The 18,776-nt window shown below is 38.0% G+C and overlaps 1 protein-coding gene across 1 annotated transcript; it reads left to right on the top strand.

Annotated features, from left to right (window-relative positions):
* Positions 1-266: 266 nt before the first annotated feature.
* Positions 267-18,532, top strand: Hsc70-5 (Heat shock protein 70 cognate 5). The gene is made up of 14 exons (XM_070117509.1): positions 267-443; positions 12,506-12,564; positions 12,757-12,902; positions 13,115-13,238; positions 13,384-13,585; positions 13,792-13,898; positions 14,268-14,430; positions 14,661-14,816; positions 15,083-15,229; positions 15,389-15,616; positions 16,341-16,563; positions 16,745-16,932; positions 17,844-17,984; positions 18,092-18,532. The coding sequence occupies exons 1-14, from the start codon at positions 363-365 to the stop codon at positions 18,164-18,166; spliced, it is 2,040 nt and encodes a 679-aa protein (XP_069973610.1). The 5' UTR covers positions 267-362; the 3' UTR covers positions 18,167-18,532.
* The last annotated feature ends 244 nt before the right edge of the window (positions 18,533-18,776 follow it).

An 18,776-nucleotide genomic window follows, 5' to 3' on the forward strand; every position in this document is an offset into this window, starting at 1 on the left:
GTTCTGGTACAAATTCTCAAGGTAGAACAAAGAAGTCTTTCTACCACTCCTATAACACGTGTCCTATAGCAATGCGTGTTATTTTGCTTTTTTGAAAATAGATGGCGCTGTTTCTAATATCTCATCGCTTATTGGTCAATGGTTTACAGCAGAAATGCTTTCGACCAATGAGCGATCCCAACTCTTATACAGCGCCATCTGTTATTACCGGTAAAAAATTGTCATAACATCTCTTCTACTTGGCTCTCCGCTCTCCTTTTTGGCTGACCGAGGGACGCTCGAACATTACATCAGTCTCTCACGTGGACCGAAGGCAACCACACGCCTCAGCAAGATAACACACTTTAATTTTGCCCCCGAAGATGCTGTCCAAAGCAAAACTATTGGCCACAAACCTCTGTGCCCTCAGTGCTAGACAGCATGTTGCACAGCGTGTCCAGCAGGTGAGTGGAAAAAGACGAAAACGTTTCCTTTGATACACGACTTGGGCTTTTCGTGTTATGTGAGCAGACGACGCCATGAACGCCGGCATCTCTCACGATTTCTAATTTAGGAAGAATTTTCTTTGCTGTTTGTTTTCTCTTGCTATAATTTTTGGTTTACGAATGGGGTAATAGGTAATTTATTATTTTTATGCTGTCTTTAAAGTATTTAATCGGAATAAATGGATATGAGATAACACGTGCTGTGAACAGCAAATTGTGTAACCTTGAAATCCACTTCTGTTTCTATATATTGTAAATACATGTTAAACTCCCGAGAACAGTGAATCTAACCTATGAATCCTATTTTATTGCTGCCAAAATAGTTAGATTATTTTTCAGTTCAGAGTTGAGTAGCATCGTGAGGGTAATTCCTCCTTTTGATTTTTTTCTACATTAAAATATAGTTTGGTTCTTTGTTCTGTAAGTTTAGATTGATGACTTTTGGAATAGTTATGAAAATCCAGGCTTAGATTGTGATAATAACTTTGCCAAATACCTTCGCATGACCAATTGTTTCATTCAGCAACTAAGTTTTGAAATATATTTTTTTGAGTGGATTATTCCTTTGCTGTTTTGTGCTTTAATGCTGCTGTTCTGTCCCATGTAATTGCTTGATGAGTGACATACCTTGTACTTCACGACATGTAAGTCCCTTAAATGTGGAAGCCTAGGCTTGGCATGGTATTTTTGGTAAGAATTAGTATATCCACACAGCAGAAAATAAATCTAAACCACTTAACCTAAAATCGTGATTTTCACCATGTCAACAGCAACCTGTAAATGTCTAAATAAAATAAATACCACTTAAACATCTATAAAAATTGTAATTATTTGAAAGACGAGCAGAAATTTGTCATGGCAATAATAGAAAAGCCGTATAATACAAAAAAGAGCCTAACTTTGTCCGAAGGACACCGAATGAAACACCGCTCGAGTAAACAAGCGCAACTCGCAATGCGTACAAACTCGCTATCCGATATACAAATTTTTCACAAATATAAAATGTTATTATGCTAACCAAAATAACGAACACAAAATATCAAAATAATTCCCACCCCACCGCTTATTCGCACGATGTCAATTTATTTAAAAAATAATTGAACAATATACAACTCATACCGTCACTCTACAGAAGAAATGCGGCGTGGAGGAACCAATGAAATCTTTTATTCTCCGCCGGATACAACATTTTTAATATGTGCTTGGCAAAGTACCCGGTGAAGTGAAATTGCATCCATCTTTTCTATTAGCATTTTGGGGGAGGTTTGTCGCACCTACATGAATATATTGTTGCATTTGGGGCATTTAAGGGCTACCGATATGAGGGCATGCGACAGGCATATTCCTCCATGAATTGTCAGTACCTACAGTAAAAAAGAATGTTTGAATAACACTATTTATCAACTATGATAAGATACACTATTTTTTCAATTGTCTTTAAAATACCTATGGTAATTGTTACAGAGCGACGCACCCTCTCAGAGACGAAGTCGAAAAAAATGATGTTTTTCTGCATGAAATCATATGTTTTCATCGTTTGGCGTTTTCTTTTCGTATGAATCGTTCAGGAGATTGAGTACCATTTCTCCATCGACGATCTTGATTTGATAGTCCCATTAGCAAGGGAGGGCATGAAGTATATCAGGGAAATTATGGGGTAAAACAAACTTAAATAAGAATAGTAACGATCAAGTTGCGTAAAACTAGTACAAAAAGCGCTGGTAAAATTTCAGATTCTGCCAGCCTCCTCCTTTCGAAACGATTGTTTTTGGAATGGATAATTCCTTCGCTGTTTAGTGCTGTAATGCTATTGTTCTCCGTCACATCTGACTGCTTGAGCAGTGACGTAACTTGTACTTCTCGACGTCAGAGTTGCTTAAGCGAAGGATTCGCAATATGTTTGGGAAAAATTTCCATGATTTACACAGCAAAACATATCAAAACAACTAACAAAAGCTTTAAATTGTGTTTGTTTAAACTCTACGGAAAAAAGACGCATGTTTCACCAATATAATTACGGTCTACTAATGTGCGGTTAAATCTGGGCTTACTTTTTGTCTGGTTGCCTCACAATACAAAAGCAATAAATTTTGATTACACAAAAATAGCCGATATCCCGAGCGTGTATGTCTGCCGCAAAGGAACGCCCATGAGCCTGAAGAGCGAGGTACATTTTCGTCATTAATAGCTGGATAAGAGCCCGCTGTAGCTTAACCTATAATACATCCTACTATTCCTTCCGTTCTATAAGATGGCGTTGTCCATTTCCCTCTATCACCGCGCGTCACACAAACGGATAACCTCATTCCTACATAATTTTCAATTTTACGTAAAATTTGCGGCTGCTCACATCGGGCAGGAATGCGTGCGCAGCATGGACACGGCGTCCTCCATGGAGCCGCCGCTCTTTGTTATTGCTGTCGCACGCTACATTTAACATTAGTTTATCGATGGGAATAATGCTAGAGCCCCCTTCTATGCGCAAATCGAGACAAATCACACTCCCAAAAGGTTTGTGCACTCGTTGCGAGTTTTCCGTCACCCGCGCTCATTTAACGCCCTGCTCATTATTGTTGAGATTGAGACCCGCCCATCAGAAGCTTTTCCGTGACATGCCCGCAGCGTCATCCTGGTCCCATTCGTTATGGCAATTTGATTGTGCTCGCGGTTATTGTACACCGATTCAATGGCGATGTATGCAACAGACAAAAGAAATTAACGTTTAATATTTATCATTAATATTGTGTTTGTTAATATTCTGCCTGCGTTTATTGCAAATTAAGACAAAGAATTAGTTAGTCGCATTCTATTAATATTTGAGTATATATATATATATTTGTGCAATATGCAATGTGTGTAATACGCTGGTTCTCGTTATAATCTATATAAATTTTACTAACCTTCCATTGCCGTACCTCCGTATACTTCGTCAGATATTGTTGATGTTATAGATTTTCTGCAGAAAAATGCAAATAGCGATTTATCAACATTTCAGCCGGCTTTATATTTTCCAATATTTCACACCCAAACCCTTCTCACACAGTTGACAGACAGACACTGAACGTTTTTTTTGTCCGGTGCACACTTTCCGAAAATAGCGAGTTCTGATTGGTCAAGAAATACTGACGTCATTTTCCTCAGTTTTCATTGGCCAGGATTTGTCGCCGTTTATCATACAGTATAATCGCTACCTTGCTAGTAATTGCTAGTTAAGCATGGTGTTCCTGTCTTACCCTTTCACACACGATTCATTTAATATCGCCGATTCTTAATAAATATGCGTCTGAGTTCACGAAAACATGTATTTTGTTCCGTAATAACGTTTAATATATATATATATATACAATGGGGGAAAAATCCTAAGTAAAGATTTAAATATCTTACCTAATTTTATTCACTCTCAGAAGAAGTACCCTCATCGAGAGGAACTGGGATTGGAGGGGGCTGGTCCCGCTGAACCCCGCCTTGCGGCGGGTATAATGATACCGCTTCCACAAAAAAAGAATGTATGGGGGAATTAGAATTTGCTTTGATACACAAATATCGCGCGATGTATTGGGGCAGATATTCCGATCTAATTCCGGGCCTCCTTATCCATTCTTTCAGATCGCGCCACAATCTTTCAATGTTCTGTGTATGGAGTTGTGGGTCTCGTGGGTCTACAAAATTCTCAGAATGATTAATACTCAGATGTTTGTAAGCAAGATGTTTTAGGTTTCGGTAGGCAGCCCATCTATCACTGTATATCATACTGTCTGGTTTTATATATTTCTTAATCAGGGGTATGAGCGTGTCAGCACTCCTGTCACCATCCACGAGTGGAACAACAAATTTCTTTTTACTGACACGCTCAATACCCCCAAAGACCCACACGTGGCTCGCCTGTCTGCCCCTGTTACACTTGCGCCGCACGAGCAGCGTCTCGTCGATTTCAACGATTATCCCGGCACCTCCTATTGAATTTTGATTTTGTAACCACCAATTTTTGGTTATTCCAGAACAAAAACTCCAATCTACGCTAGTAGGTCTAGACAAGCCAATACATTTAGTGACAGTTTGATGATCCCAATACTTTTGCAACCAATGATTAACAAATAAAACTACTTTATATGGTGCCAAATGGGTTCCCTGCAGAAACGTGCCGCTGTAATCGCTGATCAAGAAAACGCAACTTTTACAACGTTTTGTTTTTGCAATTTTTTTTCCATCTGCCACAATACCACGTATGTCAATCTTCACGGTATTTGCAAGGTAAATCGCAGTGTGGACAATTTACCGCCCTTGGCAAAACACCGTGTGTGTGCTCTCAGGAATTCTATAGCGTAATTTTTCTCAAAATAATCAGATAGTACACTATAATAGTGAGGGTTACACCCGACGCATTTGAGATCCATGATGGCAAAAGATTCATTATACTCGCTTTACTCTTCCACTATACATACCTGTTCCACACACGGTGTCTCGTGATTGGTCAATAGCATTTCCTGTAATACTATTGGCTTTCGTGACAATGTCACGCGCATGTAGTGTCGAATAAATATGTAAAAATGTTTCGTGCGCAATTCAGGCGATAACATTTTTGTTTTTGAAAATCCCGCGCATTTCTTCAGGCCCCTCTTGCTCGTAATATGGGTGAGGCACATCGGTTTGCGCAGAGTAAGAAATTTATTTGTTATTGTAAATACTCAATATCATGTGAGTATTACTGGTCTATTGTCATATATATTGATACAGACACAAAATCTGCTTCGTGTACCGTTATGTGGGCTTTATCAACGCATGAATCTCGGTGATTAGAATAATTGTACAAAAATGAAACGGCATCATTGTTTTGTTTACAAAAGCAAGGAAAGGATATCGGATGGCGATTTTTAAAATATTGAGATAGTACTTCATAACGGGCTCACGGACACTTATGTGTCCAATAACTTCGTTAGTTTTGAGCTGCGAAGGAAGTACATAGAAGAAAAGTTTCTTAGAATCACTCGCTCTATCATTTGCATATGTTATTTTTCGTCTAAAAGGCGGCTGGCAGAATTTTGACCAATACCAAAGCGCTTAAAATCGGCCAATGAAACTCTACGGATGTAACTGCCATCTTTGAAAGTTTACGGACTGACGCGAAATAAATAAAAAACTACGGGAACCCAACCCGAATTTCGGTAAAACTCTATGGGAATTCACATGTTCCAACCCCCAAAAACGTATTGACCAATAGACTAACCTAATATATCAATATAAATTGCCGTGACTAGGCGTGCCCTTCGGGCACTGCCCGAGGGGAGGGTTGATGGGGGGCAAGCCCCCAACACCCCCTAGGACACATTCTCTCCACCACGGTATGTACGGCAAGACTGAGCTGCATTCACACTGTAAAATAATGAACCAAATACCTTTATATCCGGAAACATGAAACTTTCGTTTCTTTGTACTGTTGGTATTGCTTCGATTTTAATCACCTTTTTCGTCCTTTGGAGCTCTTGATGGGCTCAGATATAAAACTGGGATGGTTACTGAAGTCTAATCATTCTTCGATGCCACTGTAAAGGTCTTAAAAAGAACCCAGAATCAACACAACACTCAAAACGCAACATTTCTCACCGGCTTTCAATCTCGAAATGAGCGGTATGGTGAGCTATCAACCTGTGGCTGGTGCAAGAAAGTGTGAAACACTCGATGGGCAGGATTCGATATAAGGGTAAAGATAAATATAGAAATATGCAAATGAAGTATAATAACAGTACTAAAAGACTTTAAAGGTATAAATGTGTACCAGCAGACACAGATAATTAGCCAAATATCGTTTTGAGAAGCGCATGATGATACACGGACTAGTTCGCGAACACAAAAATGCGTTCGTGGGTCAGTGTCGTGTTTTTCCTAGCAAGGTAAACAAGCTCATCGACTTTGAATTTGAAAGGCGGCCGCGCGTTATATTTTCGTCATTTAGCGGCGACTATAAGGCCGGTGCATCTTAAACTATACGATATCTCCTTCTGTTTTTCCCGCTCTATGAGATGGCGGTGTCCATTTTCCTCTATCTACGCGCGTCGTGGTCTTTAACTAACACTTGAAATTATAAATCATAAAATCTATACATTACAAAGAACAATACATAAAATGTATAAGCATAAAAGAAAGAGGAAATGTTAGTAGAAATAGAATTAAATAATGGATTAAAATATTAGTAATTGGTAATGCTTCCACATTGGTTGAAAGTAGTGCTAAGAAAACGTGACATTTAGAGAAAACGCGGGTATAGAAAATGGAAATACAGAAAACTAGACACGTATAGAAAAAGTTATGGAAAATGCAAACGACTCTGCCGCCGAAGGTCGATTTTGACTTAGTCTCTGCGCAGCGCATAGTGCTGCCGTTTTATTCCATTTAACGGTAAATACAAGCCCAGCACAACTTATACTATGTTCCATCCCACTCTATTTTTTCCGCTCTATAAGATGGCGGTGTCCATTTCTCTCTCTCTACGCGTCCGTCTCCGTAACCTCTACCAATTTGTTTTTCTGAATTAAATCCTATGATTTTATTGATTTTCCGCGTTGTTTCTTCTGCAAATGAATCGTTCAGTAGTTCGAGTACCATTTCTCCATCGATCTTGATTTGATAGTCCCGTTAGTAGGGGTGGGCATGAAGTATATCAGGGAAATTATGGGGTAAAACAAGCTTAGATAAGAAGAATATTGATCAAAAGTGCGTAAAACTAGCATAAAAAAATGCTGAAAATTGGCCAACGAAACTCTACGGATGTAACTGCCATCTTTGAAATTTTACGTGCAGGCGCGAAAGAAATAAAAAATTCTACGGAAACCCAACCCACATTTCGGCAAAACTACGGGGATTCACACATTCCAATCCCCCCAAAAAACCTACTGACAAATAAACCAAGCTAATATATCAATATAAATTGCTGTGACTAGGAGTGCCCTTCGGGCACTGTCCGAGGGGAGGGTTGATGGGGGGCAAGCCCCCTAACACCCCCCAGGAAACATTCTCTCCACCACGGTATGTATGGCAAGACAGAGCTGCATTCACACTGTAAAATAATAAACCAAATACCTCTATATCCAGAAACGTGAAACTTTCATTTCTTTGTACTGCCGGGATTGCTTTGATTTTAATCACCTTTTTCGTAATTTTGAGCTCTTGAAGGGTTCAGATATAAAACTGGGATGGTTACTAGTTAAATTATTCTTCAATGCCACTGTAAAAGTCTTAAAAATTACCCAGAATCAACACAACACTCGAAATGCAACATTTCTCACCGGCTTTCAATCTTGAAATGAGCGGTATGGTGAGCTATCAACCTGTGGTTGGCGCAATAAAGTGTGAAACACTTGATGCGCAGGATTCTATATGAGGGTTTAGTTAAATATAAAAATGTGCAAATGAAGTATAACATTACTAAAAGACTTCAAAGGCATAAATGTATACCAGCAGACAGATAATTAGCCAAATATCGTTTTGAGAAGCGCATAATGATACACGGACTAGTTCGCGAACACAAAAATGCATTCGTGGGTCAGTGTCTTGTTTTTCCTAGCAAGGTAAACAAGCTCATCGACTTTGAATTTGAAAGGCGGCCGCGCGTTATATTTTCGTCATTTACCGGTGACTATAAGGCCGGTGCATCTTAAACTATACACTATCCCCTTGTATTTTTCCCGCTCTATAAGATGGCGGTGTCCATTTCCCTCAATTTACGCGCGTCCATCTATGTAACCTGTACCAAAAATTCAGGTGCTGTGGCTGTCACTGAGGCTGCACAGCTTAAGTTAAATATAAATTGGGTAATTGTCATTGATAGTCACGCACCCTCTCAGACACTGAGTAAAAAAAAAAAAAATCTTCAGGAAATCCAACGATTTTATCAATTCTTCGTGTTGTACGGCATGATAGCGCTGCATTCACACTGTAAAATAATAAAGTACATTTATATCTGAAAACTTATAACTTTCAAGCGCTTCTTTCTACTGTTTGGATTGCTTCAATTTTAATAACTTTTTTTGGCATTTGGAACTCTTGATGGGTTCAGATATTAAACTGTGATGGTTACTAAAGTCTAATTATTCTTCATTGCAAGTGTATAAGTCTTAAAGATAACCCAGAATCAACACAACACTGGTAACACGACATTTCTCACCAGTGTTCTACCTCGAAATGATCGGCTACGAACTGTCAAACCTGGTGGCTGGCAAGAGAAAATATGAAACACTTGATGCGCAAGATTCTAAGTAAGGGTATAGATAAATCATAAAATACGCAATTGAATTATAAGAACATTAAGAAGACTTTGAAAGCATAAATGTGTAACAGCAGACACTGATAATTAATAATGTTTTGACAAGCACATAACACATGAACTACTTTGGACATTGCAATAATGAGTTAAGCACTTAGTGAGCGGTGACTGCGTGTTATATTTTCATCATTTAGTGGTGACTATGAGGATGCTGCAGCTTAAATTGTTCTATCCTACACTATTTCTTCTGCTCTATAAGATGGTGCTGTCCACTTCCCTCTACCTAAGCGTGTCGGTGTAAGTGATTTATACCATAAACCATACATAATTATGGAGGGAGGTATCAGTTGATGATATAGACTAAAAACATTATAAATATTGATTGATTAATTGTGATCTGATACCCTACTGTTTTAATCACTTTCATTGTCCTCCAAAACCTCTTGATATTCTGCACGTGGATATATGGAAAGTAAGGGTCTACAAAGATTTTTGAATTACGAGGTGCTCATATCTGATCTTTAGATTATGGTACACTGTGTTATTAGGGTAAGAGCATGTCTGCACTGCAATTGCTGCCTACCAATGACACCACAAATTTATTTAGATCATTACCCCCCAAAGACCATCGCTTGACTAGGCTTCCTTCTTCTGTTGTACTAACAATACACAAGCAGTCTCTTTTAGATCTTAACCCATTAGCGACGGGTATCCCATTTATGAGACACCTGAAAAATTAAACATTGCCAGGAGTCCTGCCAGTGTGATGCTGGGTAATTGTTGAAGACCGCAATGCACCCTTAAAGAGACTAAGTTCCAAACTTGCGGGGGTACCCCTCCCCCTCCAAAGTGGGGACCCACCGCCTCCCATCCAAAGGGGAGGTCCTCGCAGAGCTTAATTTCCTAGGGGGGAGGGATGATTGGGAGAAATAGAGTTCACGAAGCTCCGTTGGGGGGGGGGGGGATGCACGATGTCAATAGCAACCTGTAAATGTCTAAATAAAATAAAAACTACATAAACATCTATAAAAATTGCAGACTGCTTGATGAATGACATGACTTGTACTTCGCGACATGTAAGTCCCTTAAATGTGGAAGCCCAGGCTTCGCATGGTATTTTTGGTAAGAATTAGTATATCCACACAGCAGGAAATAAATCTAAACCACTAAAAAACCTATAAATCGTGATTTTCACCATGTCAATAGCAACCTGTAAATGTCTAAATAAAATAAATACCACTTAAACATGTATAAAAATTTTGATTATATGAAAGACGAGCCTAAATTTGTCATGGCAACAATAGAAAAGCCGTATAATACAAAAAAAGAGCCAAACTTTGTCCGACGGACACCGAATGAAACACCGCTCGAGTAAACTAGCGCAACTCGCAATGTGTACAAGCCCGGTATCAAATACACAAATTTTTCACTAATATAAAATGTTATGCAAACCAAAATAACGAACACAAAATATCAAATTAATTCCCACCCCTCTGCTTATTTGCACGATGTCAATTTATTTTAAGGATTATTAAATAATATACAACTCATACCGTCACTCTACAGACGAGATGTGGCGTGGAGGAACTAATGAAATCTTTTATTCTCCGCCGGATACAACATCTTTAATATATGCTTGGCGAAGTACGTGGCGAATTGCATCTAACTTTTCCATTATCATTTTGGGGGAGGTTTGTCGTATCTACATGAATATATATTGTAAAATCGTCAACTGTCGTTGCATTTGGGGCATTTAAGGGCTACCGATATGAGGCCATGCGACCAGCATATTCCTCCACGAAATGTCAGTACCTACCATAAAAAATGTTTGAATAACATTATATATCCACTATGATAAAAGATAGTATTTTTTCAATTCTTTAAAACACCTATAAATATAAAACAAACATTGAAACAAATATCTTTACCTTACCACATGTCACACCGCACACAAAAACTGCTAGGTCCTTACACGTCAAGAGCTTACCGGAAAATGTTCAAGTAATGAATATTGTGTTTTTCCAACATGGGAAGCAATTAAGGTAAAGAGGCAGTAACGTTACATTGTTAACAGTGAATCTACGTTATGATAACGAAAATATAAATCATAAAATATATACATTACAAAGAACAATACTTGCAATGTATAAGCATTAAAGGAAGAGAGGAAATGTTAGTAGAAATAGGATTAAATAATGGATTAAAATATTAGTAATCAGTAATGCTTCCACGTTGATTGAAAGTAGTGCAAAGAAAATGTGACGTTTAGAGAAAACATGGGTATAGAAAATGGAAATACAGAAAACTAGACGTATAGAAAATGCAGACATAAACAAATGACTGTCACAGAAGGTTGATTTCGACTTAGTCTCTGCGTTGCGCGCAGTGCTGCTGTATTATTCCATTTGACGGTAAATATAAGGCCTGTGCATCTTTAGATTACTTCTATCCTACTCTATTTCTTCCGCTCTATAAGATGGCGGTGTCCATTTTCCTCTATCTACGCGCGTTGCGGTCTTCAGCCTCTACCTGATGCTGTATCGGGGTCGCGCTCCGATGCAGCAGCGGGCCACGGCCGGCGGGGGGACACTCTGGGGAAGCTCCGCCCGCCGATGTTGTAGCCGCCCGGAATATTTTATTTTTGGTTTCAAAATATACTGGTGTGAATGAGTTGATGATGACTGCACCAGCACCATCAATAGAATTTTGATTTTGTAATCAATATTGTTACTTCTGAACAAAAACTACTCCAATCGACTCTAATTGTTAATAACTATTCTAACATATGTAATATGATCCCATTGTTGTTGTATGTAATGATTAACAAAATTACTTTAAACGGTGCCAAATATGACCTCTGCAGAAACATACCGTTTTAATCACTGGTTGAGAAAATGCAACTTTTGTGCCATTTGGTCTTAGCTGTTTTTTTATTTATTTATTTATTTTTTTTTTTTATCAACCACAATCCTTACAATATTTGCAAGGTAAACTGTATTCTGGGGAAGTTCCCCAAGAAAACAAAACGGTGTGCTCTTAAAAATGCAAAAGCTTCTTTTACCTATCAGGTTCTGATCCCACACCCCTATCATTAAGGCTTCTAACTCTCGGGTACTCTGGCTTTAGATGCCTTATGTAATTCATAAAGGATGGTTAATGTTATGTAAGGTGACACAGATAAAGGCAAATGGACACAGCCATCTTATAGAGCACAAGTAATATTAATAAACACTGATACATCTGCTATAGCCTTATATTTACTGCAAAATAATAAATATATACTGCTTATCACCACTCATAGACTAAGTCCTCAACACCCTCACAGACAGTTTTTAATATTACCTTTTCTACAAGCTGGCATGAAGTGCGTATAAAGGGGCTATAATAAGGCTAGCCACCTCTAGAGAATAAATAGGAGGTAGGAAAGGTTAGATTGGGATTTTTTGTATCCCTCTTACTAATACTAGAAATGGTGTGGATGATGAATGTAATTTTTTCATACCTAACTAGGAACAATATTGCCTTTTGAATATTTGTAGGTGTATGTGTTGAGAAGCTATTATATATTGTTTAGAATAGTCATGAACAGTCCTTGCTTCAGCATTTTCAATTGTTTAATTCTAAAATGAAATACAAGGTCTTCCATAAGTAGAAAAAGAAAATTATTGTCGAATTAAATGATTGTATTATTGTAGTATATTTAGTTTATATATAAGTATTGTGTGTATTAGCAGATAAAATTGATAGAGCAATATTTTTTCAGGCATCTGCCCAGGGATTCCTTTCCCAGAGGGATAACCTAAGCATGCAGACTAGATTCAAGTAAGTAATTTATATAAGAATTTTCATCCGAATGAAGCTGGAAAATGATGTACATATACTTTTTGAGTTACTCCGTGTTTTGAAAAAACATGTATAAATTCAAAAACTTCATTTTCATTCCTAAAAGATGCTAATACATTCAACCTAAAAGTAAGGTTATGAAGAATCCTGTTTCAAGGGTTTTTCTCATAGGTCAGATGGAGTGAAGGGTGCAGTCATTGGCATTGATTTGGGCACCACAAATTCATGCGTGGCAGTCATGGAGGGCAAGAATGCGAAGGTGATCACAAATGCTGAAGGAGACCGCACCACACCATCCATTGTGGCTTTTACAAAGGGTGAGACGAAGAATTTTTTTGTTACAATTATTGTTATTAGTATATCTTTATTTCTATTATCTGTTCATTGTTATGTACTAGGAATATTATTTTCAGTGTAATGTTCATTGTCTATTAATTTTAGTTTCATGTACTGTTCATTGCTTTTTCTTTTTTTTTATACAAATACATTGAAGCTTTGTAGCAATAGAAATGACTAATGTACCTTTCAGATGGTGAGCGGCTTGTGGGTATTCAGGCCAAGCGACAGGCAGTCACCAACTCTGGCAATACATTTTATGCTACCAAAAGACTTATTGGTAGGAAGTATGATGACTCAGAGATCAAGAAAGACAGGTTAGTCTCTTTGAAAGATTTTTCTTGAATTATTATTATTATTTTTTTTTTTGAGGAAAATGCCAAAGTATTGTGGTTATAATTTCAGGATGTCCTGAACTTTTTTACATTGCAGTTTTTAAAATTTAATGTATTAAATTTTCAGGGATACTGTAGCTTTTAAGATTGTACGAGCAAGCAATGGTGATGCTTGGGTGCAGGCTGATGATGGGCAGATGTACTCTCCATCTCAGATTGGTGCTTTTACCCTGATCAAGATGAAAGAAACAGCAGAGGCTTACCTTAATACTGCTGTTAAGAATGCAGTCATCACTGTGCCTGCCTACTTCAATGACTCCCAGCGACAGGTAAGTAAAAACTGGAGAGGCATGACAATTCTATTGGAAAGTTGTGCTCACATATAGAGCTTAGATTTAGAAAGTACTTTTTGCTTTTATTTGATGTAATTTATTTATTTTTATTTTATTTTTTTTTTCCCTGAAGATTCTAGAAAGTATGCAGATTGAATTCAACAAAAACTTTTAGTTTTAGATTTCATTGTGGAATGTTTCAGGCCACAAAAGATGCCGGACAGATTGCTGGATTGAATGTTCTTCGTGTTATTAATGAGCCAACTGCTGCTGCTCTTGCCTATGGCATGGACAAAACTGATGACAAAATGTGAGTTGAATGCTATTCATATGCAATTGTTTTTTTTTTTTTTTTTTTTTAGGCAGCCTTTTTGTGAACCAGTGTTGATTTTGATGACATTCCCCATGTTCTGTCTTTTAAGACTTTCGTGGTTTTAGATCATCATAGATTATACGAGGATTCTTCACCTGGGTAATCCTTAATGGATTAGCTCAGTTTTGCGGGTCCTGATATTTGATTTACATAACCAGTTTCAAACTAGTGAGGAAGTTACAACTGTACAGTTATTCATGTTAGTTTTGATATTCATGAATAATATATAATGTATGCTTTGATATTGTCTTTATGTATATGAAGTCCCTTTTTTTACTGACATTTAAATGGCTTTCTCCAACACAGCATTGCCGTGTATGACTTGGGTGGTGGAACTTTTGATATCTCGGTCCTGGAAATTCAGAAGGGTGTCTTTGAGGTGAAGTCTACCAATGGTGATACTTTCCTGGGTGGAGAAGATTTTGACAATCACCTTGTTAATTTCCTTGCTTCAGAATTCAAGCGAGAGGTATACCCTTAATATTTGATTTATTTTATTTTTTTAAAATTTATTCAGCAGTAATGGTAAATCAAAGTATTTTCATTGAGGATTTTTAACCTAGTATAGGATGTTAAGATTTTGTGGCCTTTTTAAGTTTCATAGCACGAAATTCTTTTAAACTTCATCCCATTACATAAGACCTTAATATCTTCATTGAAGGCAAAGGTCATGGTAACTAATGAAAGTATACATTACAGCAAGGTGTTGATGTCACAAAGGACAACATGGCAATGCAACGTCTGAAGGAGGCTTCGGAAAAGGCAAAGATCGAACTGTCTTCCTCCACACAGACTGACATTAACCTGCCTTACCTTACCATGGATGCTTCGGGGCCAAAGCACATGATGTACAAGGTGAGCCTTTGATCCAACTTGCTTATACTTGCATGATTTAACAGGGTCAGTCTCTCCGCACAGTGATTTAGGAGACTTTCAAAACTAGGTTTAGTTGATTTAACACAATGGTGGAGATTTTTTGTACAGGCAACTTGATTCAAAGTATTGTTTGATTTCCTTCAAAATGTGATTTATTTGTTACCTGTGTGGGGAGGGATGGTTCACTTGACTTAGTTTGTATTTAGGATGACTCCAACTTTGTCTAATTAAGTTTTCTTCCCCAGTTGACTCGATCCAAGTTTGAGAGCATTGTGGACAAACTAGTGAAACGCACTGTAGACCCCTGCCTCAAGGCTATCAAAGATGCTGAGTGTGGAAAGTCTGAGATTGGAGAAGTCATTCTTGTGGGTGGCATGACCAGGATGCCCAGGGTGAGGTTTCAAGGAAGGTTTCAGGTTGTCTAGGAATTGTTGATATTAATGTTAATAAGTGTTGACCTAAAATTAGTTTATTTTTGGACCACTTGATCTTAGAGAATCCACCAATTGTTGTACATGCTGAGGGAAAACAATACAATATCTGAATTACAGGTGGTTTCCACCGTGCAAGATATCTTTGGTCGTGCCCCAAGCAAGGCGGTGAATCCTGATGAAGCAGTGGCTGTGGGAGCTGCCATCCAGGGTGGAGTGCTTGCTGGTGATGTAACAGATGTGCTGCTTCTTGATGTGACTCCTCTATCTCTGGGCATTGAGACACTGGGAGGAGTCATGACTAAGCTAATCAACAGGAACACCACCATCCCCACACGCAAATCACAGGTAGGCCTGGAATGGGATTTAAACATTAGCACACTTTTGAAATGCTGATGGGGACTAGAACCAGGGCCTCTCTGGTTAATACCCTTGTAAAAAGATGGCAACACATGAACAAATACTATGGATTTAGTATGAATAGATAAAATCCATTTTAGGCATTCTGACAAAAAGTCAATTAATTTACAAATCAGTGATAATGTATATAGTGGATTAATCATAGAAAATCTAAAGTGAATCAGACATAGATAAAAATGGCTGCAAAGGACCTATGATTAGATATTGCTGAGGATAACTGATAAGTGATTCAACTCAGTATAGGAAAAAGAAATGCTAGCATAAATATGTATGTGAATATTTCAATAATATACATGGGGCAGTGATTTCAACACAATACTCTAAATAGCATTACCAGTGTGCCAGTTGCTGGTTTCAGCAGTGTCTGTAACCTACTTCTACTCCTACAAATTTTGGTACAGCCATTCGCATATGGGCATATCTGTTAAGTGAACATGCTAGTGGAGGCACTGTACCTCTAAATATATGCTGCTAGCTCCTTGTAACATCACAAGACTTAAAAGAAAAAAATTCTTCGTGTTAGGGGATTTTCATTTTGCCATTTGCTTTTAATTATTCTTTGAATAAATGCAGAAGTTGGGGAAAATGTACACAAAGTAAAGGTTGATACCTATAGACATGAACTTTATAGGTCCCTTCCCGCTCTCCCTAGGTATTCTCCACAGCTGCTGATGGCCAGACCCAAGTAGAGATCAAGGTTCACCAAGGTGAGCGTGAAATGGCTAATGACAATAAGTTGTTGGGCCAGTTCAGCTTGATTGGCATTCCGCCTGCCCCCCGTGGTGTACCCCAGATTGAAGTTACCTTTGATATTGATGCCAATGGTATTGTCCATGTGTCTGCAAGAGACAAGGGTACTGGCAAGGAGCAACAGAGTGAGTAATTGTAGTATCTTGTCTTTGCTTTTGTGTTCCCTCAAAGTAAAAGGTTATCTTGCTCAAGTTCTGAGAGGAGTCATGTTATTAGTACTCTTGCTTACTAATATTTTAAAATTTGAAGTGAAAGGGGAAATAGCCAAATGACCTTTAAAATTAACCAATCAATATACGTGCACAGTTGTGATCCAGTCATCTGGTGGTCTGAGCAAGGATGAGATTGAGAATATGATCAAGAATGCTGAGCAATATGCAGAGGAAGACAAGAAACGTAAGGAGGTTGTGGAGGCCATCAATCAGGGTGAGAGCATCATTCATGACACTGAGAGCAAGATGGAGGAGTTCAAGGATCAACTCCCTGCTGAGGAGGTAAGTTTTTTTATTAAATTTTTCTTGCTATATGCCTTCCCTTGCTTCTGATAGGTAAACCCTTTACCGGGTACACATTTTAAATACCTCATATATATACATGTATTTAAGTAATCATATATGGTCACTTGCCAGATAAACGGTTAACACTTGACTTTGTTTCATGGCTTTCAAGTGTATGCATTCATAGAACACGAGTAATTTTGTTTCATTCCTATTTGGTTAAGGAGGTTAGGCATTGTTTTTAACACCTTGGATCCAGTTGCTTCACAGCAATTGCATGGACCAAAATACGGTCATAACTCATATGAGAGGCTACTTTTCCGGGTATATAGCTTGTAGGCTGAGTGAATGTAAACACTTGTTCTCCTTTGTAAAGTTTTCATTTTGAGCATAAGTGTTTTTAGACATTTTGCCTTTTTCTAATATTTGCCATTTGATTTACTTTATCTAGACGGTAATTTTGTCCCCATAGGTAGTCCATAACCAAGTGCAATATGAATAGAAATGTAATATATATATTTTTTTTTATCTGTAATAGAAGCTGCATTGTGGTTTACAGCAGCCAGGAATAGGATGTTGAGCATGGAAATTCCATGCTCCTTTATCAATAGGAGTAATTAGTCTTTCTAAATGCCAAACGAGTATCACCCCCAAGAGGTTTGTGCACTCATGGTTACTTTCCTTAACGCTGACCTTCAGCCAAAATGCTCATGATAAGTTTGCTGCAGCCAGATTTCCCCCCCATGAGTGCATATTCGTCACCTGCCCCTCAACCCAAATTATACATCTGGATCGAAGGGGTTAAGATGGAAGTGCCTGAATTTCTATTTAAGTACTTTACAAGTAAACATTAGTTTTAGAAAGGTAGTCATGCTAAGTGTTCCATGCTAACAAAAATAATTTCTCAGACTCAAAAGTTAAAGGAGCAGCTGACTACGGTGAAGGACCTCTTGGCAAACAAGGACTCTGCAGACCCAGAGGAAATCAAGCAAAAGGTCAGCGAGCTCCAGCAAGCCTCACTCAAGCTCTTCGAGATGGCCTACAAGAAGGTAAGAACCTAGGAATTGAATTTGGAGAACTTTTATAACAGAAAAGTTACATGGATATTGTACTTACTTTGGAGAGAACTTTGAACCATTTTATGCCCCTTCCACAGATGGCATCTGAGAGAGAGTCATCAAGCAGCAGTGGCGAGAGCAAGGACAAAAAGGAAGGAGAGGGACAGCAGTAGATGATATAATGACCACTGATTTGTCTAAAAACTTGTTCAGTCAGGGTTTTGGGGATCTTGAGGGGGTAGGAGAATTTTTTTTTTTTTACTGAATTTATAGATTAATAACCCCAATCCTCTGATATTCTTGCTGAAGGAAATGTTTCTCCAAGGGGACTGGTGAATAATGCTATAGCATCATTGTATGAGCGAATGTATGATTTTGAGATTGTTTGTCCTAGTGAATGCCTGTGTAAATATTTGATGTAAATTCATATACTGGCATAGACGTCTATGTTAATATAAGGTTAAGTTACAAATTTTCTTTGTATAAAAAAGATGTGTATATATATATATAATGTTAACAATAAATTTTTTGTTATAAAATGTTTATGAATAGGTCCTAAGATAGATATACAGAATTTCTGAGTTTCCTTTTTTTAGTGTGGCAAGGTGGCAAGATTCCACTGAGCAGTGGAATCTGGTCATATTGTTGCTCCTAGACAATGATCTACTCTTAGTGTGTTGTGACACCAAGTCTAACAGTAATTGTCATTAGGATTTATATATATATATTGTGCTATGCATATTGCATATGCTATAAGATAAAAGCAGAAAGGTTCGAATAACT

This window comes from Penaeus vannamei, chromosome 40 (assembly GCF_042767895.1).
Source record: "Penaeus vannamei isolate JL-2024 chromosome 40, ASM4276789v1, whole genome shotgun sequence".
In the NCBI taxonomy this organism is placed as follows: domain Eukaryota; kingdom Metazoa; phylum Arthropoda; class Malacostraca; order Decapoda; family Penaeidae; genus Penaeus; species Penaeus vannamei.